The sequence below is a fragment of the Mustela nivalis genome, assembly GCF_964662115.1.
Source record: "Mustela nivalis genome assembly, contig: HAP1_SCAFFOLD_813, whole genome shotgun sequence".
NCBI classification, from domain to species: domain Eukaryota; kingdom Metazoa; phylum Chordata; class Mammalia; order Carnivora; family Mustelidae; genus Mustela; species Mustela nivalis.
Window position 1 is genome coordinate 290,426 of NW_028135851.1, and position 26,989 is coordinate 317,414.

At 37.6% G+C, this 26,989-nt stretch overlaps 1 protein-coding gene across 3 annotated transcripts; it reads right to left on the minus strand.

The window, feature by feature from the left end:
• Positions 1 to 10,014: 10,014 nt before the first annotated feature.
• Positions 10,015 to 26,778, minus strand: LOC309857511 (muscle, skeletal receptor tyrosine-protein kinase). 3 transcript variants are annotated; one of them, XM_082750179.1, is made up of 7 exons: positions 26,519 to 26,778; positions 21,512 to 21,687; positions 20,831 to 20,854; positions 15,175 to 15,376; positions 14,469 to 14,660; positions 12,959 to 13,107; positions 10,015 to 11,784 (listed from the first exon to the last, which is right to left on the minus strand). In XM_082750179.1, exons 2-7 carry the CDS (start codon positions 21,633 to 21,635, stop codon positions 11,102 to 11,104), a joined length of 1,374 nt encoding a protein of 457 aa, XP_082606305.1. In that variant the 5' UTR covers positions 21,636 to 21,687; positions 26,519 to 26,778; the 3' UTR covers positions 10,015 to 11,101. The 3 variants fall into 3 exon arrangements, with proteins under 3 accessions (XP_082606305.1, XP_082606306.1, XP_082606304.1); XM_082750180.1 differs by lacking the exon at positions 20,831 to 20,854 and having other exon boundaries at positions 10,016 to 11,784; XM_082750178.1 differs by lacking the exons at positions 15,175 to 15,376; positions 20,831 to 20,854 and having other exon boundaries at positions 10,016 to 11,784; positions 26,519 to 26,597.
• Between the last annotated feature and the right edge of the window lie 211 nt (positions 26,779 to 26,989).

Below are 26,989 nucleotides of genomic sequence, written 5' to 3' on the forward strand. Positions count from 1 at the left end.
TCAAATCTGAAGGAAAAAGCAAAAAGGAAATCTAGAGAAGTCACCATGTGTCATTCCTTGGGTCTATCTTCTTCTTACCCAATCTGCCTTTTCTTCTTTCCTTTTAATCTCCTTATATTTGTTTTATACGTGACATTCATGAGCTTTAGTTGTATTTAGTGGGAGGTGTGGGGAAAAGGACATCTACTCTATCTTCCTGGAAGTGGAAGTTTGCTGTATAGATTTTTATAACCTTTCGATGTTGACTCAAATAAATGTATTACCTACTAAAGATAATTAAATAAAAATACAATCATGCAATGGAAACAGTGGAAAGTAGGTTGGATTCTTGAGATAAGAATGTAATGCTTTAGCAAATCAATTAAGACACTTATCCTGTCTCAAAGGGAAATGATACAAAATTAATTCAGTGATAGTAAAGATAAGGAATATGAAGGCCATCTCAGAACGTGCATTCTTAGAGGGATTCCAAAAAACTAGAACTGAACAGACAAAGGACAATCAGTAGGAAAGAAATTGTGGAACACACTTGATAGTACAACAACAACAAAACAGATTTTAAAGATATGAAAAAAAATCCATGATGTTTCTAGGAATTAAAAAAAAAAATCAAAGTAAAGCAAGACCACAATTTTTTTCCCTTATCAGGTTAAATATTAAAATTTGATGGTGGGGCAGCTGGGTGGCTGAGTGGGTTAAAGCCTCTGCCTTCAGCTCAGGTCATGATCCCGGGGTCCTGGGATTGAGCCCTGCATCGGGTTCTCTGCTCAGCAGGGAGTCTGCTTCCTCCTCTCTCTCGGCCTTTCTCTCTGCCTACTTCTGATCTCTGTCAAATAAATAAATATAATCTTTTAAAAAATTTTTGACGGTATTCCCAGTTGGCTAGATTATGAGAAATGGGTAATTTCACACATTGCTCTTGGTTGTATGAACTGTTGCAAGGTAGCTGGAGGGTAATTTTACAACATACATTAAAATTCCTTAAAATGGGGGAGCCTGGAAGGCTCAGTGGGTTAAGCCGCTGCCTTTGGCTCAGGTCATGATCCCAGGGTCCTGGGATCGAGTCCCGCATCTGGCTCTCTGCTCAGCAGGTAGCCTGCTTCTCTCTCTCTCTCTCTGCCTGCCTCTCCATCTACTTGTGATCTCTCTCTGTCAAATAAATAAATAAATAACATATTAAAAAAAATAAAATTCCTTAAAATATTTATTGAGTCTGATCCAATTTTTTCAGTTCTATTACTGTATCCTTAGGAAATAGGGAATAGAGGTGAGCAATGATTTAGCTATAGGATGGTTCATGGCAACTTTCTATATAACAGCAAAAATTAGACACAATTGTATATCAAAACCCTTGGAAGGATTTCCTGTGCATCAGGTACTTCCTAAGCTTTGTCCATTTAATCCTTCCAACAACCTATGAATAAAGTGTTATTATCATTCTCATTTTATAAATGAGGAAATTGAAGCCCAGAGGGATTTAGTCAGTTGCTGGAATTTGAGTCAGTGCCTGGGTCCATGCTTTCCACCATTCTATCTGCTGTCTGTCTAGATAACACTTATGTCCCTTGTATATAATGGCTTGTTATACAGCCATTAAAATAATGTTTCAAATGTTTATATTTAAATTATAAAAATATGGTCCAAATCGATTAATAATGGAACACTAGCAAGTTACTAAATAACTAGGCAATCTTGGGGAAAAAAATATATATATATGGGTAGTTTTTATTTTTTTTAAGACCTATTTATTTTAGAGACAGAGGTTGAGAGAGCAGGAGGGGCAGAGGGAGAGGGAGAGAGAATCTCAAGGAGACTCCACAATGAGCACAGAACCCAGTGTGGGGCTTGATCTCATGACCCTGAGATCAAGATTTGAGCCCAAACCAAGAGTCAGTTTCTCAACTGACTGCACCACCCAGGCGCCTCTATAAAGTGTAGATTTTTAAAGTGCAGCATCTAAGTGTAAAGGTTCATGTCAGAGGATGAAGGATCTTTCCCTGAGGGCTTTGGACTCCTCTTGCTGACTATGCTGAAGATGCAATGATTTACCTCGTAATGAGAAGTTCTGAGCAAGTGCCAGATAAATTCACATTTGCTGCAATAAGAGGCCTTTCATAAGAAAAATGAATTTTGGGGGTGTCTGGGTGGCTCAGTTGTTAAGTATCTGCTTTCGGCTCAGGTCATGATCCCAGGGTCCTGGGGTTGAGCCCTGCATTGGGCTCCCTGCTCAGCAGGAAGCCTGCTTCTCCCTCTCACATTCTTCCTGCTTGTGTTTCCTTTCTCAGTCTCTCTCTCTCTCTCTCTCTGTCAAATAAATAAATAAAATCTTAAAAAAAAAGAAAAAGAAAAACTGAATTTTCTCCAAATTTCTTTAACATTGGATGAGTAGATGCATATTTCCTTCCAAAATTGTCATAAGTATTTTAATATTTAAATTATGTTTTCATAAAGTTTTGCAAAACTGATCTCATCACTGGAAACTGGGTTTGTCAGCCATAGAAACTGAGATAAGTATGTTTTTCTTAAAATATTAGAGGCTTATTATTAAAGATTATCTTAAAAATTGTGACTCCTCAAGCATTTCCTGGTCTTGGCCTTCTTAGAAACTGAGTTTACTTGTGGTTCTTTGTTCTTTCAGTGTCATTCCTCTGTAGGTCTTTCTTGCTTCTTCTGTGGTTTTATTCCTCACCGCCCATCCCTTCTGAGAGGCTTTGGGGAATAGACCGAAATCGGGGTGATTCTTTTTTTAGGCTGCCATAAACAAAGCGATCTGAACAGAGTAATATGGGAGAGAATGATCTTCAGTGTTCTGGGAAGGTGACTTCAACGAATAATGATAAAATGAGTGACTTCAATGAATAAAGACAAAATGAATGAATATACGACATTTAATGGACTCTCTTTAGATCCTTAAATGTAATACAGCTCAATAATAATTTTAAAAAACACAACAGGTAGTAAAAATAGGGTTGACCTTAAATCGTGTATTTGGTCCATACTTGTGTCAAGAATCAACTGAAATAGGAAAGAGCCTCATACTAACCACCATGGTGCCACCATTGTGGAAAAAAAAAAAAAAAAAAAAAAAAAGAGTAATGTCATGCCAACACTCTAATTTTAATCACAGCCCTAAATAGTTAAGAGCACACCCAGCAAATGATAGTGTATATCTAAGTCCGGGGTTTTTTGTGGTTAACATTCTCTCCAACATAACCTTAGATATTACAGGTGGTTCCCTCTCTTCAGGGCACAATTCTAAATATGGCGTATCCTTTCCAGAGGCTGTGGTTTGAGAGAAGAGTAATGATGGTAACTTGTGTAATTGCAGGTATGATGACGAAGCTTATAAAAAAGAAAAAAAAAAAACTTGGCCTTTGTGAATCTCTTAGGAGTTTTTAATTAGGAGGGACTCACTAAGGAAGACAAGTAAAGCTTTAGAAGTCATGTAATTCTTTTCCTTCACCTTTATTTTGCTTTATACTGAGATGACATGATCTTTTAGAAGGCAAGGCAAACATCTAGGTGTGTATTTTTTTGTTTGTAATTATATAATATTCTGAAATAACATACTGAAAACTACTTGTTTCTACGGTGATTTGTACCAAAGTTAAGGTTCGTAAGTGCATGCATCTTGGTGACAGCGCTACTTAAATAAATCTGAAACAAAGAAAAGAAGAGTCACCCGAAATACATTTGCAGTAAAGAGGTGAATGCACAAGGACAAGCAAACCCTCCCCCCAGGAAGGTAGACTGTGGCTAAAGAGGGGATGTGAGTAAGGCATCAGAGTAACAGACCATGTTGAAAAGGAAACATGCACACCAGTGCTGCAAATCAGGAATGGGTAACAGATACATGCAAGAAATGGTGAATTTCTGCCAGCTGTAATGGCCGAGGATATTGGACGTTATTAAACCAGGCCAGATCTGCCCTCTTGAGAATGAGTATCTAAGTCCACAGCACTGGGAGACTAAGTGTGCACTCCTCCCTAACATGCAAGGCAGTACCAAGCTGTACAGAGGTTTTCAGCTTTGCTCCTAGATCAGGCCCAGAAATAGAGCAGAGAGGAAGAGGAGGAAATTTTAAGGCTCATTTATAACAGGTAGTTAGAAATGTGAGTATGAAGCTTGGGAGAGAGCATAGAGTTAAAGACAAAAATTTCAGCATGTTGTGGTATTTATAGCCTTGCATGACTCGGCTGGATAAGATCACTAGGGGAAAACAGAGGTAAGAGAGAGACGCTGCTCCGGGATCAGGCTGTGGCATGTTCCAATATCCAGAGGCTGGGAGAAGAAGGAGGAAAGAAAAATCCAACAAAGAAGATTAAGGAGGAGCAGGTAATTTCTGGGCTATTAAAATGATTCCAGAAAGGCTTCCTGATCAAAATGGTAGACCTGAGCCCTTTCCTTTCATCCATAGATTTCACTGATGTGATAGTCAATGTATATGAATAAGAATATATCTGCGCACAAGCTGAAACCAATCTAGATGCCATCACTTGGACAAATATTTGGGAGCCAGGAAGGTACCCAATATTCTTATTCGTAAATAACACAGGCATAGGAAACCATAAACCACAGCCTGCAGGACACTTGAGCCAGCTGTCAGAGGAGGTAGGAAGTGATTTCACCAGAAGAGAGGCTCCAGATTTTGAGTCAGCAGATATCAAGGGCAGGGATGGGTGGTGGGTTGTCAATCAGGGTGGTGAGCAAGAGGCTTCACCACCAGCTGGAGCCCCATGAAGTGCTTTCTGAATCAGTTGGAAGATTGCCTGGAAGAGGCCCTTGGTGTGAGTTGTGAATCTAGGTAGAGAGGCAGAGTAGAATGTGGTAATAATCTTAGACTCTCACAGGGGATTGAGGAGGTGAAGGAAAAAACAGCTTTTTCCAGAAGTGAATTTACACTGAAGTATCCTATCCTCAGAGTAGAGACTTTTCATCACTTTGGCAACTGTGGGAGCTCTAACTCAGCCTGCCTATGCCTTCCCCATGAACCATATACTCAGATCCCACAGGTAGCCAGCCCATTAAACAGAAACCTGCTGGATCAACAGACCATCAAATCTGCAGAAGAAGCCCGCTCCTGGTACCAAAGTGAATCAGAACAACTCTTCATTTGTCATTTTGTGTGTTAAATCAAAGATCACCAGACATTTGTGGAAAGCAAAACCATGAGAGAGAAGAGGCAGAAGAAAGGAAGAAAAAAGTAATATAAAGGACAGAAGTGTACATAAAAACTCTGTGACATTTTACATGATATTTTATCCATAAAATGAGAATTAATGGATATTAAAATACATTATAAAATTGAAAAAATTGAATATCACTTCTTTGGCAACACATATTTACATCATCATATTATTGTGGATATTGTTCCTCTTTTTTTCATGATAAGAATCAACCTATTGTCAACACTCAAATCTTAATTTGTTGCAGAACCAAATGCAGATATTATGGACCCTGACTGCACAGAGAGAGCTGTACAGGTGACAGCCTGCAGGGGACGAGGGAAAAGATTGTGGAAATGTGGGAGTTTTAACTGTATCTTCCATAGTCCAGAAGCAGTGGTATATCTCTAAGTGTATCATTTAAAGTATAATAATAAACAATATAACTGCTAATAACTTAACATATCTCAGAAACTTAAGAGAAGTTAAAGTGTTCTGAACTGCCCATCTTTTATGAAGGGAGCTATTACATACCTGTTCTAGTTGATTGATCCAGAAAGAATATTTGTTAGAAAGTAAGTGTATTTATTAGAGTTGCATTGATAATCATTAGAAGACTGAAACCAGAAATGGGTAAAGTGGTTTGTCTTAGGCTAGGCCTAGAGATGAATCAGAAGAGGGGCTCTTTTATTTTTTATTTTAGGAATATTTTAAAAAATAGGTCTGTGTATTGATTGCTATTATTGATAAGTAACCATTATTTTAAAATAAACCAACCAGGATCATAGAGGAAGAAACTCCTAAGTTTTAGAGAGTATTGTAATGCTGATAGCAAATTCTAACAAAGAAGAAAATTATAAGCTTTTAATCTTATGAGCTTATAAATGCTGATGCAAATAAATGTTAACAAAATAGGTTTGGTAGTTCATTCAAAGATTGATGTGACACATCCAAAGAGAGTTTATTCCCAGAACATAAGGATATTCCAACATTTGGAAACCAGTTCATACATTTCTACTTACTGACAGATTAATGAAGGAAAAAGCCACAATCGTCTCAATAGATTGAAAATTCAACATTCTTTCCTGATTAATAAATTTTTATAGTAAAAGACAGAAAGAAATATTATCGATGTGATAAAAGGTTGAATCATGTATGACAAAATTTAACTCCTTAATATATAAAGTGCTTTTACAAAGCAACAAGAAAAAGATACACCCAATAGAAAAATAATAGAAGATAAATCACAGAGTAAATCAATTGTCACCAAAACATTAGAAAAATTCAACCTTATCGCATTTAAAGAAATGTAAGCATAAGCTGCAAAATAAAAATTTTAAGCTATTATATTTGTAACCATTATAATTCTCAATACTGGAGAATTTGAAAGAAACAAACTCACTTTTTCATCTAGTTGAAAGATGTATATGTTGATAACATAATTCTGGAAGATAATTTGTCAATATATTAAAAAGCATTGGAAGTGTATATATATGTATCCTTTGATCTAGAAATTACGTTTCTAGAAGTTATATCTAAAGATATAAAGATAGATATTCGCAAAACTTAGCAATATGATTAATAATCAAAATATATTTATAATGGAAAATAAAAATTAATGTCCAACAATGGAATAATAGTTGAATATTATAGGTCCATATGATAGAATATTGTTCAACCATCAAAAGTGAGGTTGTATATGAATACTTGTTGATATGGAAGATGTTTATGATATATTCAGTGAAAAAACAAAATGCAAAATAATGTTAACAGTATGATCTTGTTTTCATTTAAAATAATTCTCTATAGCTAGCTAGCTAGCTAGCTAGCTATCGAGCTATCATTTATCTATTTATCTACCTACTTATGAATCTATCTGAAAAAAAAGCTGGGACAGTATTTATCATGATGTTAATGTTAGTTACCACTGGTTAGTATTTTTTCATTTTCTCTATTGTACATTGTGTATTATTGGATATTATTGTTTATTTTTTCTTTTCAAAAAATTAACAAGTATTGCTTTTGCAATATAGTAAATACTACTGTAAGGTAAAAGCATGTATATATTTTTTCTTTTGTTTAAACTATGACAAAGTTCTAATACTCTTTTTATAAAATGACTCTTACAAATCAATTAGAAAAATGAACAACACAGCAGAAAAATGGGCTCTAGTTGATTCCTAAGATAAAAACTATAAATGACCTAAGAACAAGAAAAATTCAACTTCCCTAGTAATTTAAAAAATGAAATCAAAATGAGGTAATCTTTTTCTATCACCAAATAGACAAGTCTTCTAAAAAATAGAGGATTAAATCTCTGTGACAGCAAATGTTTAGGGCTGTGAGATCACTTGTACAAAGCAGATGGGAACAATATTTCTAGAGAATATGATAATACATAACAAAAGTCTCAATGTTGTGCATGCCATTTGGCCCAGACATCCCCTTTCTCAGAATTTCCATAAAGAGATAATTATGGACATGTACAAATAAGGATGACCATTACAATATTGTTTATAATAGTGAAAATTAGAAAAAAGACTCAAATGTTCAAAAATAACTAAAGTATGGTATATCCATAAATAAGAATATTATTCAGAAATTAAATTGGACTTTTAGAAAAACAGTTAATTACATGGAACAGTTTATAATATACAGCAAAGTGGAAAGAAGTTCTTTTTCTGCTTCATCACAAACCAGGGAATGTGTTTTTTTCGGTACCACCTACAACTGCCTGGTGCTCTTGTCACATCTAATTCTCAGCCACTTAAGATGGCTTGTTGGTGCCTGTTCCAACACTTGGTAACAATGGTACTGTGTCTCTCTCTCTTGTCTCTCCTTATAAATTTATGCCGTGATTTTCCATCGTAAAATGGGAAAGATCTACATTTAACAAAGAAAACAGTACTGGTAAGTAATGGGTCTGTGTTTCAGAGAGCACGGAGTATATAATCTTAAATAACTTGAAAATGTACTTAGAACTAATGAAAAAATAAACATGGCATTTCTTTGAACTTTTGATTAAATCAACAATGCCAAAATACACTTTTTTTTGTTGTTGTTATTCAAGACTTGGAGAGGAAATTAATAATATAAGGGGTATAGTGTGTGCTTTGAAACTGCATGTAAATTACAGATCCCGCTCCAGAATAATCAAGATTCAGTAGTTGTTCCCTCTACAATCATGAGAAGCACCACAGTATGGTGATGGAGAGGTCAGCCTCTTTTGGTCCTACACTAGGCTGTTGCTCTAGGGCCTGGGTCAGTTATGCAATCTCTCTTTGCCTGTTTCCTTACCTAAAAATGGGCATAACGATAGTACTGAAATTGCAGGGATAGGATACAATTAAAGATAATATATTTAGAGACCTTAGAATATATATGGTAACCATTCAGTAACTGCTAGCTGAGAGTATTATTTTTTATGACTACCATTATTAGGTCCTTATTAGGGGATTTCTGCTTATTTTAGTTTTCAGTTACTTTAAGTATTTAGTAAAATTGAATGGTTTCTGTAACATTTACTTGCTTACTCATCTACTCACTGTATTTCCCAATATCTTTATGATTTGTTTGCTTTGGAATCTTAAATATCAGAGTCTAAAAATACACAGACAGAGAAATTCACGAGGCTGTAAAAGCCAAGAAGAGACAGAAAAGTAAGGGCAGTGATTCAGCAGAACGAATGGAAACAGAAAAGAGCTTAAAGTGGCACGTGATAGAACCAGGTTATGGACATCTGGTTGTGAGGGGCAACATGACTCCTGCAGCACAAGTCACACACTGGGTACTAAGTACCTGTCCTGACCCTGATTTTCTGTGGGCTGGCTTTTTTGGTTGGCTTGACTTACGTGTCTTTTATAATAAAACTTTCTCAGCTGAGGAAACCCGAAGACCGCTTTGAAGTGTGGAGAGTACCTATTACATACAGGTGTGAACCAAGTCAAGGATGCTGTGGATATTTACATGAAAGGTCCACAAGGGATCCTGGGCCTCTCCAGCTTTTCTGCTTTATTGGCCTCTTGGGCTTTTGTTTAGGACACAGGCTGCGATCTTATTCTTCAACTTGCCCTTTGAATGACTGTCTTAATTTTGGACTTACAATCCTGACTTTGATCCAAAGCACCTCTCTGGGTCTCTGTCCTGAATTCTGACTTCTCTGTTGATGAATCAGAACTCGGAATAAGCATGTCCTCATGTTGTTCTAGCCATGGAATTCAGCTGGCACTGAAATGGAAGGAAGGTTGTGATAGAGTCTGAGTAATGGGCAGTTGGATTGAAAGGCAAGGGATATGAGGAGGGTTTTGGAAAGTAAAACTGATAGACTGTCAGGGGTGAAGAAGAGGGCAAAGTCCAGGGTAATTTCTACGTTTTTGTATTGCTTGCCTGGAGGGGCTTTGGGCAAAAAAGCAAAGAGGATAAGTTGTTGCATAGAGGCAGATTTGGAGATTTCAGGTGGCTTCTTCCAGCAGATGGTTGAAAATCTACTTTTAAGAATTCAGACCATTTCTCCATTGTCCTAACTACCAATTAGTTTGAATTAGTAAGTTGGTCTGCAGTAGATATGGTTATTTTCTTGTCCCCGTTTATATGCTTTTCAGGAAAATTTGGGCTCATATCATTTCCTAAATAAATTCATATTATTCAAGTTGAGCTTAGAAAAAGATGTTATCATGTGGAAGTCTTCTGAAAAATCTGTGTACCAGGGATCCGAGTTCCAGAGGTGTTTTGTTTTGTTTTGTTTAACAATAAAAATGTTACAGGATTGGGTTAATAGTCCTGCAGAAAGTTGATAAATAACACTACATTAATTCTACTGCCTATGGAATTGGTTTCTGTCAGGATAAAAAATGTCAGAATGCCCCAAAACATCAAGTTTTAAATAACTCAGAGCCACAAGACCATCTTGTGACATCTCGTAAACTATGGTTTAAGAGATTTAATAGGCTGTGGCAATAAATTAATGAATATCAAATTTGAAATGTGTAGCTTCACAAGCATGTCCAGAAGAAAATGCTATTACTTTGCAGAAGTTATATACATATCAGTCTACAGTGTTACTTTAAAAGTTATTATGTCTGTCAGGGTATTTGTTGCATATATGAGGTTAAAAAAAAAAAGTTAAATAACCAAAAGGACAGAAAGTCATGGAAAGTGAAAGAAAGAAAGTGAAGGAAAGATATCAATAAAAATTTCAAAGAAAAAGGTAAATTAATGAGACACAAAAGTTTTTTCAGAAAAACTGTAGGAATAAAATAAGCAGATGGTATTTATGACGAGGGCCACAAAAGAAAAACTTCCACAGGAGAAGCAACACAAAGACAGAAAAGGAAATTTAAAAAATCACAGTAAGAACACAGCCTTACTGATTTATCATTTTATTCCTTAGAAGCCCTCTCTCAATAAAGTATACCACAACTCTGTAGAATACAAACAGATATAAAATTACTCATAAATGCGAGAAAGAAATTCAATAAGGAAAAAAACCCCAAAACACCAGCACCCATCTTCGGGTGGGGAGACCATGTTTTTTCCTTCTCAGTTTTCCGTACTTGACCTAAATGTCTTCCAGGAAGAGACGCTACTTCCATAATGGACGGGAATTAACTCTGTTCAAAATGAAGCCCTGCATCACATCTCGTATTAAAATTTAATGCAGCAGAGTCTAAGCCTGCCACCAGCTAACTCAGGGACCGAAGAGGACGCCACTGCCTCCCCGCACACCAGGCTCCAGGTTGCCTCTGCGGGGTGGACTGGGCATGCGTCGGTCTCCCGCGTGAGTTCTGCGCAGGCTCGATTCTGGCCAGGACACAGACTGCGCATGCTCCCGGGGTCCGCCAGCCTTGCTTCCCAGCTGGGGACCGGGGCTGCGATGCCAGGGGCTCCCACAGTGTCACAGCGGGCAAGGCAACGTTGCCCTGGGCAGGCGTCCGCTCTCAAATGCTCACCGTCCCCTCCGCCCTCTCGCACATTCGCTGCAGGATGCGGTGAATGCTGGGGAAGCTGGGCCTGTCGGCGGGCAGCTTGCTCCAGCACAGGCGCATCAGGTTGTACAGCTCCAGGGGGCAGTCCTCGGGGCAGGCGAGGATGTGGCCGTCGCGCACGTAGTAGATGACCTCCTCGTGCGCCATGCCGTAGTAGGGCTGCAGGCCGTACGAGAAGATCTCCCACAGCACCACGCCGTAGGCCCACACGTCCGACTCGGTGGTGTAGCGGTTGTAGAAGATGGACTCGGGGGGCATCCAGCGGATGGGGATGGCGTCGTTTTCATTGGCTTTGTAGTAGTCCGCCGAGTAGATGTTCCTGGACAGGCCGAAGTCGGCGATTTTCACCACCATGTTCTCGCCCACCAGGCAGTTCCGGGTGGCCAGGTCCCGGTGCACAAACTTGCGCTCGGAGAGGTAAGCCATGCCGGCGGCCACCTGCCTGGCGATGCAGAGCTGCTCGGCGCAGGAGAGGGGCGGCGGGGCAGGGCTGGATGCCTGGGCCCCCCCGGACAGGTCGCCGTGGCTGAGGCTGCACCGGCTGTGCGGGGACATGCTGCGGAGGAACTCATTGAGGTCACCGTAGGCCATGTATTCGAAGAGCAGGCACATGGGTTTCCCGACCGCACACACACCTGCAACCAAAACCACGCGCCTTGTTATGCGGGGTGTCTACCGTGGCTCTCCACGAGGAGCGCTCCGACAGCCAGTGACCAAGGTTGGAAAATAAGGGGCCCTGGCCTTCTGTGGACATCATCACAGCCCAACCCTGACCCTATCTGTCTGTTCACACATCTCCTATTTTTCTTTTAAGGTTCGGCTTATCTGTCACTCCCGCTAGAATGCCCCGGCTCCCAGCCCTACTGATCAGATTTTCCTTCTCTGGGCTTAGGGCCTGCCGTCCCATGACAATCATCTGTTTGAGGCTTCTCTTCCAAATTTGTTTGAGGTTTCTCTTCCAACCTCTTAGCACTTTGAAAGCAGAAATCATGTCTTACTCTTTTTTAAACCCCACACACCTGCGGGGTATCTGGCACAGCAAGTGCTCAATAGGCATTTGGTGAGTGAATTTAGGAATGGATGCTTGTTTTGATCGTGTGATGTTCTATGTTTCTTCTACTTCTTTGAAGAAGGTTGGTTAGGAAGAGGTATGAACTTTGGAAAGGATGACAAAAACAATGGCAAAAATCTTAGGTGAAGTACTCAGTGAAACATTTCAAAATTTAGGTTTCACAGTGTTTATTCTAGAAAGAAAAAAAAATGTGCATATAGAGCCTCAGATTTAGTGCCAGGAGGACATTTGCAAATTTTAAATTCTTGCTATATTTGAGAGGGAAATGGGACACCCTAAAATATTAAATCATTTAGGTTTCACAACTTCATATCACTGTAAAAATATATTATGAAATCTGGGAGTTCTCTTTCAGACAAAAATTAGAAGTCTCTGTTCAAAAAGGAAGAGAAGTAATGAATACCATTATCTTGGATTTTTTATTTGGGGGCTGGTTTTTAATTCTAGGGATTTAGCAATCAGTATATTTATAGATTCTAGAGAGACAAATTAAGAAAAGATAACATTTTTATGAGCAATTTAAAAAAACAATTTTTTTGACCTTTGGTTATTTAATATAATGTTCCATGGTGCAAAAAATACTATATAGGAAGGAACAGAGATGTCCCTCTGATGAAGAAGTAACGGAAAAGGCACAAGTGTAGGATGAAGGAGGAAAACTTGGAAAGACTCCGTTTTGCAATAAATGCAAATAATTTCAATAAATGCAATACATTTCTTCTTTTCTATTTTCATACCTAAGAGTTTCACAATGTTAGGGTTATCGAATTCTGCCATGAGGGCTGCCTCCCTCTGAAAGTCTGCTTGCATGTCTGCTGAGGCTTCTTCTTTGAGCATCTTCACTGCCACCATTGTGAAAGGTTCATAGGGAAGTAAGCCCGGAGCCCTGAGAGATACATTTATATAGGAAGAGATCAACTATCAGGAACATATACATATTAACATTCATCTACACACATTCATAAATATTCCTTCCACTTTTGCAGCCTTTCCCAGAGCTACAGAATAAAAAAAAAGATGGCAAGAGTAGATTGTACTTAAACCTTTTTGATGCCAGTTAATAAAAATCACTGGGACTGTTTTCAACACAGGTTGTTTGAAAAATGCATTATTTGTAAATGTAAGGAAATCTGAAGTACACAGATCCAACAAGATTGTTATTATAGCCCTAAACCCTTGATCTCTGGCCCAAATCTAAATTCTTGGATGGCAGGGACCATGGCTTACTCATCTTTGTATCCTTTTGAAACCTAAAGTGGTGCCTTGCATATTTTTGGTTCCCCATGAGTATATGTGTGAGATTTTCATTAATCATGTAACCTCCATAGGAGGGCTACTGTGAGTGACAGTAAGGTTGTGTCCTGCCCAAGAACACCAGGACAAAATGACAATTGGTGATTAAAACCAAGTCAACATTCCATGGCCCAGCTGTGTGTCTGTGAGCCATATCCATGCAGAAGGGGCATTTCCTTCTAGTTCTCACAGAGACAATAAATGGACTAGCCTTGGCTCTTATACATACTCCTTCCTTGAGCTCATTGTTTTCTGGCATTTTTATATTATTTTTCCTCTTTTCTGCTTTGCCATTCTATGGACATCTATTTAATATCTACACATGTCAGGCTCTGAATTCTTTTTTTTTTTTTTTAAAGATTTTATTTATTTATTTGACAGAGAGAGATCACAAGAGAGGCAGGCAGAGAGAGAGGAAGGGAAGCAGGTTCCCTGCTGAGCAGAGAGCCTGATGCGGGACTTGATCCCAGGCCCCGAGATTATGACCTGAGCTGAAGGCAGTGGCTTAACCCACTGAGCCACCCAGGTGCCCCAGGCTCTGAATTCTTAACTGGAAATACTAGGTCAAAGTAAATTTTAAATAAAGTGGAGAAAATAGCAATAGAAAATGGAAGAGAAGTAAAGTTTACGGTCACTAAAAACAATGCAAGAAATTATGATTAAAATGTACCATAAAATTATTTTATGAAAAGGAAATAAAATTAAACTTTGCTAATGGCTCATAATTTGAACACTACATAAATGAAGATTCTTTCCTACCCAGCACTGTTTTTCAGCAGAGAAGAAAAACTATTGAGATTCAAAGTACAGTACTCAGTAAAATGAGGTTAACGATGTGAAGAATTATTTGATAATAATTATTGCACATGCAACCTAGGCATCAAGGTAGTGGTCTGGTAACTTTTTAGACACAACATATTTCCGTGGCAAGATTTTTCACATGGGTAACTTTACCTTGCTTGAAAGACCCTTCCAAATGCTCCCTCTCCAATATCTCTCACGTATTCAATGTTATTCCTTGGGTATTCCAGGCTGAGCAATTTCGGATTCAGAAGGAGGGGCATCCTTTGGTACATGGGGTTGGGATGAAGTCTGTCTAGCAGAAGCTCAGAAGGAAGTGTAGTGAGGGTTACTGCTGCCGATTCTCTGCAAGTAAGACAGGGAAGACCAGTGATAAACTCAGGATCAGGTGAGATCTTTGTACTCGGGCTTGGGTTTTTAAAGAGATACGATGTTAGGAGGAAACAAAACAAATTATACTAAGGCAGCGGAAGATCCTTCAGTTTTAAAGCAAGAAACGCTTTCTTTTGTCTGGGAGTCAGAAGGTACCTTTCCTTAGGAATTTTGTCACTATCCAATCTGGCGTGGCAGTGGGCCTAGGGGGTAGGGGCAGATAGGGAGCAGGAATGGCCATATTCTTCCAAATTATTGTTTAGATCCTATCTGCTGTGAAAAATTAACCTTAGGACATGTGATCCTATGCAAAAAGTTACTGATATTTTCAAAGATCATGGTGGGGTGCTTCATATTAAAGCAAGGCAGTGGATGTCATAAAGAGATGCAGTGTTATATATATTCCTCTTCCTGCCCCCAATTCCAATATTCAGTTTGTAGGTTTTAAAACATTACTACATGTGGTTAGCTTACATTAGAATCTCACCTTTTCTTGTTTTTCCATTGTTTTCGTCGTCGGCAGCAATAAAGAGTAGTCACAGTAAGAAACACAAATATGGCAAAGCTGGATATGATGGAGATTATTACAGTCATGGAGTATGTAGGTGAGACAGAGAACGAGGAAGAGGAAGAGGAAGGCAAGTCTGGAATGTCCACGCTTGGCTTTGAGGACGTCATGGGTGGGAATGCTGTAAGTAAACAAAATTCTTTTCATTCATTCTTAAACTTTTAAGAAGCAGTCTTTGCATTCAAGCAATCTTCACTAAATTCAAGCAAATTTAGTAAACTAAATTTAATTTTAAGAGTGGTTTCGTGGATTAGGTTCTCCCTGGTTATATATTTCTAAAGGCCAAGAGTAAAAATCCAGAGATCCAGCTGTCAGTCAGTCCAGCTTACAGAATCACAGAATTTTAAAGATGAGACCCAGAGAAAGGAACCAATTTTTCCAAGACAAATGCAGATCCTGGGCTAGTGCTCCTTAAATTGCATCAGGTTGTTTATGACCTGACAACAATTATGGAGCTAATTAAGTTATTAAACGAAATAATTTCATGAAATTGTGGTCAGGATCATGTAAAGCTGAGCTTTTGTTACATTTACTGTTTTACAAACAAAACAAAAATAATAGAAGAAGATGAAGAGTGGAAATACAAGGACACAAATGGGAAGTGAGTTCATCCAGAAATTGAGCTCCTGTCAAACTTTTATTAAAAAGGTCCATGCAAATATGAAGACAAGGCAAAATCTGCATTACTCTGGAAACCAAATGATGTCATGTTTGTATCACTCTGTAGAGTGCAAAGTCTTCTGTGTATCTATGAAAACAACCCTATTAATTTGTATTTTATATTCTTTTAATTGAATAAAGACAAAAACATGGGTACAGAGTATCTTAATAATATAATTGACAAGAATGTTCTAATAGCAAACAGTGTACTTTTTACCCGACATGGAGAGAATAAACCCTATTTTCAAATATTTGCGGAATACTGACAGACATGATCTTTGGTCAAGCCACAAAAGTAAATCTCAGATTTCAAAAGCAGAAATTATGTGGATTTATTCTTTGACTAAAATGCAATTAACAATAGACTAAGTAAAATCCATTAGGACATCTAAAAAAAAATTCAATAACTTTTCACTCAAAGAGTAAAAAGTAGCCATAGTGACAGGTTCAAAAATAGCTTCCTGATAGGGCATATGAGCTTTGGCCAAAGGGAAGCTCGGTGGTAAACTCATAGAGTTATCTTTCTCCATTAGATCAAAAGGATGAAATTGAATGAGCTAGACATTTAACTCAAGATTTGGAAAAAGAAACAAAAACTACAGAGAACAGAGAAAAGTAGCTGATAAAGTAACAACCATGTACAAGCAGAAATTAATAAGTTAGAATACACATACCACAAATGCTAGAATTTAAAAAGAGGTCAATAGTTGGTCTTACATTTATAAAGTAGTCTATCAGTGGAATTTTAATTTTTAAAAGACAAGAAAGGCACAAACATACGAAATTAGGAGTGGTAAAGGAGTTATTACAGTAGATTGAAATAAAAATGCAGTAATACATAATTATGTAGTTACATTTTTTAAATCTTTAGAAAAATGATAGGACCATATTACCGAATTTGAAAAATCAGAAAATCTGAAGTTAGTCATACCCAGGAAATTTAAAAGTCATTATAGAATTAAGGATACATTCTTTTGGTCTTGGAAGAGATTAAATTTCCAGATTTTATAAAATGTTCTGATAAGAGAAAAATCTATCAAATTATTTTAGAAAGTTATAAATACTAACATCACAGCCTGGCAATGTTAGCACAAGGGAAAAGTGCATACATAGATTAAGGAACATAGATTTTAAAAAATCCTAAATGAAATGTTAGCAATTGGCTGCAATATAGGAAATGAATGTGTTTGATATAAGGAAATATACTAATATAGCACATCCCAAAGTCAAAAGAAAGCTTTTATTACAGTAGATGCCTAAAGCTGTTTGAAATAGGACACTTAATAAAAGTGATGACAAGTAGCCAGAGATTACAAGGGGTGCCCATTGGATGACTTTTAATGTAGGAGTGGAGACAGTTTTTATGGCCTGAGCACCAATGGCTAGCAACTGGTTTTAGAGCCTGTGGAGATCCAAGTTTGGTCATTGCTGTGGCAGGAAGACCATCAGCTCAGGCATGGAAACTGGAAGACTAGCTCAGCAGTGCATTTGTGCAAGAACAGTGACAGTATTTTTCATCAGGTATCACGGCCATGGTGGACTTTGACTTCCTAGATTCCTTTATGATTGGCTTGAAAGCCAAATTGACTTTCTTTGAACTGAGTCTCATGAAGGCTTTTTTTTTTTTTTAAATTAATCCAAGATGGGTGGGGAGGGGGACTTAAATTGGAAAGCTAGACTTCCTGCTAATAATAAGTAGGAGCAAGCATTGCAAGACAGGAAGAGGCAACTATTTTTGTATCTGGATTTTACAGAGCGGTTCACACCATGTTTAACACATGAGGGAATGTAATGTAATTTGCAAAATTGGTTGTGTAGTCTCATTAGTAAATATTAGGATAATTTTTTATGAAAAATATTAGACATGGGGCGCCTTGATGGCTCAGCAAGTTAAGTGCCCGATTCTTGATTTCCCCTCAGGTTATGATCTTGGCGTTGTGAGATAGAGCCCCACATTGGGCTCCATGCTCAGCAGGAGGTCTGCTTCAGATTCTCTCTCCTTTTCCCTTTGCCCCCTACCAAAATAAATAAATAAATCTTTAAAAAAATATGTCAGACATAGAGATTAATCCATGAAGACTTAGTAAGATTTATTTTCAAAATGCAGAAGTTGGCATTGTTTGAGTAATAATTTTGCTTCATTGATTTAATTATATCTTCCTTTCTGGATAGTTCTGTTATTCCTTGTTTATTACTTCTGATGTATTTGTTGTGGCCTTCCCTAGTGACCGATTATCTCTTTGGATCCAGATTATCAATCTGGGTCCCCTTCTTTTTGTCTTTTTCTTCTCTCACTGATTTTATCACATCAGGAGAATTTTTATTTACTCATTCATCCATACGTTAATGTATTCACTAAGTTAACATTGATGTTGGGTATCCAGAATACTGTGGTGGACCTGACAAATCTTTGTGTTCAAGTATTTAGCTGGGGAACAATCGGTAAATTGATAATTATAATAGAATGTAAGAAGTCTTATAAAACTTACAAGCTTCTGAACATCCAGGGGCAGTTCAGCTCCAGGTCTAGATACACTAGGTAGGTTTTCTAAAATCAATAATTTTAAATTAAGTGTAAAGGTTGACTAGGGAATGCCCAGTTGAAGGAGTATGTGTGGGGTGGAGCAGGAGGAAAAGGAGGGCAGGGAGGGAGGAGGAGGAAGTATTCCACAAAGAAGGAATAGCGTATCTCAGGGTCCAAACCAGTTGTGGTGCTTTCCTAAAAGTGCACCTAAAAGTTTCCTTGTTGACTTGGGGAGTGTGTGTAGAGAAGGCTGCAGAGATCAGGTCTGGGTCATAAAAAGCCTTGCATGCCAAGGTAAGTAGTTTGGACTTTGCCCTGCAGTAAGTGGGGAGAACCGTGGCGGGACTAGCATCAGTGGAGTAGCGTGATCAGCTTTTTGCTTTAGAAAGATTATTGGCCTGCCTGCAGCCTGAACTGTCCAGAGTTGGAAAGAGATGTTTAGTAACACACCATTATAGAGGATTTCCACCAGGCAGGTAATAAGGCTAAAGAAAAACATCTCCAAGTTTCTTTCTAAACAGAAGCAGCAAATTGGCTTATAGGAAAAAGTAACCAGACTCCTATCAGACGACTGATCGTTTTCAAAACGAGAAGCTAGAAAAGAGTGAAATCACATCTGTAGATTACTGACGGAAGAGAAATGTCGCTCAAGAATGTGTCCAGCTGATACAGCTTTCGGCTCTTCAGGTGAGAGAAAGCTAATCTGAAGATCAGCTGGGAGGCAGAGACTGTCCCCCACAAGCCCATCTGAGGAAAAACAGAGTGCGTACAGCTCTGCTGAATTCAGGAATATTGAAATGCCTGCCAAAGAGGCAAAGTAAATAGTACAAAGACATTACAAGTTCAAAAACCTACTTCATCTCAGCAAAAAGAAAAATTATAGAAATGAAAACTACTGAAATTCTACTGTGTGTGTTCAAGCAAAAAAATAAAACAAAAACAAAAAACCATTCCATCACCCTTCAAAGTGCACTGGTAAGAAATATTTGAGGGCTTTATACACTCCATAAAATATGGGACACTCTATCTAGTTAGGATGTCTTCTTTGCTTAGCCGTCAACCTACCTTAAAGGCCGGAGCCGATTTCTTCAATAATAATTGCATTTAATCAGGGAGCACGGTTTTAGATGTTCCCCATGACGTGGCCAAGTGAAATGATCCACTCATGACATTTGCAGTTCATTTTCTTACAGGTACCAAAGATTTCATTAAACTAGGTTTTTAAGAATAGGGAATTGGTTTATTTTAACTAATTTATGCTGTTCACAACTTTTTAGAATCAGTATACGAGGCAAAAATCTGGATTTTGTGTGTGTGTTCGTATTTAGTCTAGGACTGAAGGTAAGTACCTTCCATACAGTGGAATGAATGCCTGGGTGCATGAATGAGTAAACAATCAAGGGATAATGAAGACCAAAGTCACCAGTTAAAGGTCCAATCAAACTGAACTTTAGCTGCTCGTATGACAAAGAATCGAAACATTTCTTTTTCATTCCTTCCGTTTGGAAATAACAATTTGACAGGCTTCCAGAGTAATAGATTTTTAGGGTTTCCATGCTGCTGTTGTTTATTAACACCGAGCCGTTCAAGTGGGACCAGTAGCATTCTTTCTTTTAATACCCTAAGTCTCAGTCCTTGAAGGAGGCTGGAAAAATCAAGGCCTGGCTCTTAGCCAGGTGCAGAGGCAGTCAGGCCCCGAAGATAGATCACAGGAAATTATTATGATTTAAACCTTAGATCACTCAAATCAGTGGAAGTTAAAATGACATGAAAACTTTTCTAGTTTCATTCTGAAGATTTCTGCATTCTGGTAGGTTAAAGCATCCTCAGATACAACTTTGTGTCTAGGACATCTCTTTCCAAGCAACCTTCTTGAATTCTTCCCTAGGGATTTTGAGGCACCCAGTTTTAAAACTGTTCGGTTTGATCCTGTAAACTTTATGCTAGAAAGTAGCTGTCTTAACACCCATCTTCCAAAAGAAAGATCTGTTGTCACAAATGAGGATCATGAATTGACTCAAAGAACAAATAAATATTTGTTTTCATCTGTAAATAATTAGATGTTCTGAAAATCAAAAATGTAAAATCAAAAGGTGATATTTTCAGTTTGGCTTATTTTGTAGCCATAGAAAGGATCAAGCAAGTTACAACCTTGGGGTAGGGGATATTATTTTTATCATTTAGTAAATACATGCTGTTCATGGCCTAATTAGGAGCTGTAAGCTGAGATTTCTGATGATCTTCCTTCCTGTTTTACACCAGTCAGCTTAGCAAAAAAAAAAACCTTTGAGGGGGCCGTACATTCTGTTCTCTAAGTATGAGTGTAAATACGCATGCACGAATCCAATTACATACACATAAAGGTTCAAGGGCACAAACAAAATTACTTACTTGTTAAGTTTTCCTTTTTATAATCTGAGGGGGAAAGGATAAAAATTTGTTTTAAATGAGCATCCAGATAACCTCACATATTCTGTGAGTGAGTGCTAAGAAATGTGAGTTCTCTTTCAGTTTTTTGATATACAACTGGAAAGCATTCTTTGCATTCGAATGAGAAAGGATTGTGTCATTGAAATTAAACCAGCTGTTAGGGCTAACAACATGTTCCTTCCACATGAAGTTCATTAAACAACATGCAGAGATTCAGCTTTGTTTTGTGAGATCAGCATTTTCAGCCATGTGGCTTATTTTTGCATGCTTAGAAATCTGCTTTGCTGGCTCAGAAGGGGGACTTTATTCTTTTATTCTACTCATCTGACACAATATGAGATTTCTTAGCCTTTTCTCTGCACATTCCAAAAAATGTTACAAGCTCTCGTTCTGAAATAAGATCTTAAGCAGCAGTTAAAAGTGCTTCTTAATTTCTTTTCGAACAAATGAAATTAAACCCCAGTGCTAACTTGGGTAATTAGAATAGACAGCAGGATTCTGTAATTAAGTATCTAAAAAGGGCAGAACTCAAAAAATACATTAGAAATGCCTAGAAATATTGGGAGATTTAAGTTCACAGTTTAGCTTCTTCAAAATAATAGATTTGTCTTAAGCTCTAAAGTCTTGAGAGAGCTCTGTTACCTAAATATGGCAGTCTGGTGCAGGCCGTGGGGTCCCAGTGCATGCTGGGAAGCTTGTAGCAATCTGGCATGGAGAGCGGGTGCATCCCAGATCTGTAGAGTCCTCTGTGAGTCTTTTCTTCCATTGCCTGCCATTCTTTTGCACAGAAGAGCTCCTTTACTGCCAGGCAGTATTCTCTAAAATATTTTATGGAGAACAAAACTTGATGAATCATAGCATGTCAAGGCCAAATTTGTGGCAGAGCCTAGATTCCATATTTTTAAAACATCATCACTGTTCTTGCAAAAGTGTTTTTGAGAGGTTCCTTTTATTGTAAATAATTGGAGACTTTATGAGGATAGCATATAATCCCTGAGATAAAACGCTGTCTTGCTCTGTTTTGAAAGTGTAGTTAATTCTCCTGGGGGAAAAGAATTGTGAAGTTCAGAAGGTAACAGATGAGGAATCCCTAATATGCATTCTCTCAAATTCATGTGAGAATAAATACAAAGGGACAGAAACAAGGTATATCGAGTTTTAAAAATCTGCATAATAAAAGTTATAGGTCATTGTCAGTCAGTTTCAAGCCTGAGAGATTTTCCTGTTATCTCAGGGCTAATGGGCAGGGACCGGGGAGCACAGTTGGCACCTCTGCATATTTTGTGCACCAAAAGGGAAGAGCATCACCCTCCTGTTGGGTTACTGGAGGGTATGTGAGTCCGTAACCACCCTAGCTTTGGGGAGAAGCTGCCTCCTAGCCCGTGGCTGTGTGCGCTTCTGTCTGAGAAGGCCAGAGTAATTTAATCTATTTAAATATAAAATGTTACGTTCATCCATGTGTTTTATTACAAAAGAAGAGGCTGAAGAAAGACTAGTTGGACTAATTAGAATTTTGTGCATGATATTTGTTTATCCTATAGAAAATAGGACAGATGACATAGAAAAAAAACTGGTTAACTCCAAATTAAAATATTTGGGATTAAAAATAAAAGGAAATTAAAGAATATTAAAGAAATTAGAGATAATAGCAGTGTTGCTCATTCAGAATCTAAAGGATTCAGAGAGGAGGAAATTGTGTGTGTGTGTGTGTGTGTGTGTGTGTGTGTGCATGCATGCATATGCATTGGGACATATATATATATGTCCCAGTGGTGTCGTTTTAAAAACACTCATGCCTACACTGCCACTTTTCTGGGCAGCCACCTGTCAATATGGGCCAACTGAACATGTGTGGAATGAAAGGGCCGTGCATATGAATGTGATGGGATACAATGTGGTCATAAGAACAACAATAGGATTTAGAATTCCTGAGGTATCTGTAATGGAAGGGAGAGCAGTGGGGCTTTCAAGGCTTCCGAGAACTTGAAGAAGCAGAGTATTGCTTAGCTTGCTTCTTCTTATGCCTGGGTCCCACCCTTGGGTCACACAAACACAACTTTGTACATTCCTACAGCACTGTTAGACTGTACAAAAATAATATGGGGCAGGTGAAAAAAATTCTGTGGTCCACATTATGTGGAGGAAGCAAATAACACTGGGAAGTTATTTTTTAATCTTAAGCAGAACACATGAGAAAAATTTTTGTTTGTTTTGCTTTGTTTTCATTGACGTGTATTAAAGACGACCTCTATAGAAGAGTTTTTCATGGGGAAAAAAATCAGGATGAAATGTAAAAGAGCTGAAAACGAAGTTAACTTGAACATAGTAGCAACTGAAGAAAGTAAAGACCACAAAGAAGTGAAAGGGACACCAAAGAACTTAAAATTGTCATTAAAAACTGTAAAGAAATGGCACTGCAAGACATTGGACAAATAACAGGAAAACTTGACAAGTCTGAACTGAATGCAGACAGAAAAAAGGAAGAGTGAAAATACGTGAGGAGACAGCTGAGGGGAAAGAGCCGGCAAGAAATCCAGCATACAGATAATGTTTCCCCATAAGAAAATTAGAGTATGTAAGAAATAGAAAATACTCAAAGATATACTAAAAGAAAGTATTTTTTTAGGACAAAAATGATGTAAGCCTGTTAATTAAGGTACATTATTCATTATTTTTGCATTCCTGAAAGGAAAGAAAATAATGAAAAGAATTACTCCCAGATGAATTTTACAAATCTTTTGAATCTAAGAGATGAAAAAATAGTTCTCCCACCATTTGGCAAGATAAAATATTCCCTCTAAAGGAACAAAATTCAGGATTGCCTGATATGTTCTTCATTACAGCACAGCCAAAAAACAATTAGAGTGCATAAGATTTTCAGGAAATTTAAATGTAACAGAAGACTTAAATAGAAACACACACATACTCATAAGATAATGGTAAAAAGTTTTTTAACATGTAATCTGAAAAAATACCTACTCCAGCTGAACAAGATATGAATAAAAATAGAGAATTTAAGAAAAAGATTTTCTATGATATGAATGACAGTGAGCATCAGGAATAAGTCACAGCGCTACACCAGGTGCTTGTATATATGATTATGTAATCAAGTGTAAAAGCTAAAAGTAATGGTCTAAAAATTGATCATTGGCAGATAAAGCACAGTTGATAATACTAACCTGGTTTATAATTCCAGATAAAATTTTCAAAGACCAAGTGTGGAGTATTCAGTAAAATTATGCTTAACTTAATTAGGCCTACCCTCAACACCCTATTTTTTTTTTTAATTTTTAAAAATATTTTTTTAAACATATAATGGATCATTAGCCCCAGGAGTACAGGTCTGTGAATCACCAGGTTTACACAGTTCACAGCACTCACCATAGCACATACCCTCCCCAATGTCCATAACCCAACTACCCTCTCCCTACCCCCTTGCCCCTGGCTACCCTCAGTTTGTTTTGTGAGATTAAGAGTCTCTTATGGTTTGTCTCTCTCCTGATCCCATCTTGGTTCATTTATTCTTTTCCTACCCCCCAAACCCCTCACGTTGCATCTCCACTTCCTCATATCAGGGAGATCATATGATAGTTGTCTTTCTCCAATTGACTTATTTCACTAATCTAATACCCTCTAGTTCCATCCACATCATCGAAAATGGCAAGATTTCATTTATTTTGATAATACCTATTTTTAAAATCAAAACTTTATCTTCCATCCTTGGCACCCTGATCTCCCCTAACCTGGTGCTCATTATTTCTCTTCCCATGATTCAAAACACCTCCTAAGGTAATATATAAGTTACTTATTTATTGTGTCTCTTGCTCATTATCTTCTCCTACTAGAATGTAAGTCCCACAAACAAATGCCCTAGTATAGTGCTGAGAGACCAGTAGAAGCTCAATAAATATTTGTCAAAGAAATTCTTTGTCATTCATGGAAAGTTGGGCAAAGTGTTTAATTACTATTTATGATTAGAAAAGCATGAGTAGATGTGGAATTTAAGAAATAAAACAGGTGAACATATGGGGGGTGAAAATAGGGAAACAAATCATAAGACTCGTAAAGATAGAGAACAAACTGAGGGTTGATGGAGGGAGGTGGGTGGGGGATGATTTCAGTGGCTGATGGAGGTTAAGGACGGCACTTGTAATGAGGAGCCCTGAGTGTTGTGTGTAAGTGATGAATCACTGAATTCTACTCTGAAACAAAACAAAACAAAAAAAAAAGGAAAGGAAACTGTGAGTAATGGTTTTAAAGAATGCTTTTAAAAATCTCACAAATAACTAGAAGTAATTAGAAATGCAAAATGGTTGAAGACTTTTGAACCACTTGGAAGGATAAACAAAAGCTCTAAGGAAAGGAATTTTTTTAAAGTATGCTATAATCGACTTAAAGATTTAGGAGATGATTATGCTATTCTAATAAATTTGAAATCTCATTGAAAGGGATTTTTTTTAATCCAAAAAAAACCAAAAAAGGTAAATTATTCTCAAAAAGAACATGTATGGCTCTTGCATGGAAGCTAGCCTAGGACATGTTGAAAGTTACTCAATAAATTTATTTTGTGCTAGCATATAAAGATACAACTCAATTTTAATTCTGATTGTTCCCCAAGAGATACTTAGATGTTATGTCTGATGAAAATATAATTATCTTGGATGAAGGAACAGCAAGTTATATTCATCTTAAAACTTCTTCAAACCCTCAATATTTGCAGTGAGTTGAGGAATAGAGCATTCTATTTTAATGACCTCAAGGCGCTATGATTATTTCAATATTTAAATAGTTTCTGGTTTTATCAAAACAGAGGTGGAAATGTGCTGTGTTGGTGTGTTTTCTTCAGAAGAAAACAGTGTCTCCCAGTTTCTAACACATACCATGAGGACGTTTTATCCTTTAATCCTCTCTGTTTTGCAGATGAGGAAACTGAAGGTTAGCCAAGATTACATGTATCTAGAAAGCAGTACAAACAGTACTTCAACTTTGTTCTACTTGGCCCAAAAGCCAGTTTGATTCCGGTCTTTCCTACATATGAAGTAAATAAAGCAAGATAATTCTATCAAACATGGATTTAGGAATTTCCATGTTTAAAGAGTATGGGTGTTTTAAAGAAATAACTGTTTATTAACCCCCCACCATGAGAAGGAATGTTAGTATTTAAATTAGAACATTGGGTGGAATGTATTTAAAGATCATACACATATTATAGAAAGTAATATTCTGAAATGGTCACCAAGAGCTCTTATTCATCAGCAAATAGTGCTGAAACATTTGAAATGGACCTTTCTTTTCCTTCTCTAGTGTAGCTCACTAATGAGGTCCAGGTTTGCGGGTTTTGTTTTTGTTTTTTTTTTTTTTTATTTCACAGAAAGCTAGAACTACTTATAAATATGATGATGTGAACAATAACAAGTAAAATAGAGTATTATACCTTTTACGATACTTTCTAGAAGTTCAGAGCCCTTGTATTTTAGGATGTCATCAGTGATTTACATGGCAGGACTATTGTCCAATTAATTACGTCTGTTTTGGATGAAAGCTACCCTTTCATAGCACAGGACAGCTTTTTTTTGAAAACTCTTCAGTTTGCATTCAACAGAATCCTCCCACTTTTTTCTTTCTTTCTTTTTTTTTTTTAACTTTTACCTGCAAACGGGTATAGGATTAGGCACTGCTCTGGGGTTGCAGCCTTGGAAGATGTGGCTGCACAGCAAAGCCTCAGCAGCGGGTCGGCAAAACGGGCTCACGGCTCTCAGTTCATTCCAGGCGGTGTGAACCAGCAGTTCTTGGGCCTCCTCAGGGTCTGCGTAGGAGTTGTTGAAGAAAACCAGAGCATCTTTGGCCAGGACAGCATCACACACCTCCCCTCTGTACTGGGCGCAGTAGCCTTTGTTATCTTTCTGAAGTTTACTGAAAGAAGACATGAATGTTCTCCATCACATGCTATTCCTTAGCATTCTGTCTGGGTAGTTTATTATTATTTATTTTTTAATTTTTATTTTTTAAAATATTTTTGAAGATTTTATTTATTTATTTGACAGAGAGGCAGGCAGAGAGAGAGGTGGAAGCAGGCTCCCTGCTCAGCAGAGAGCCCAGATCCCAGGACCCTGGCATCAT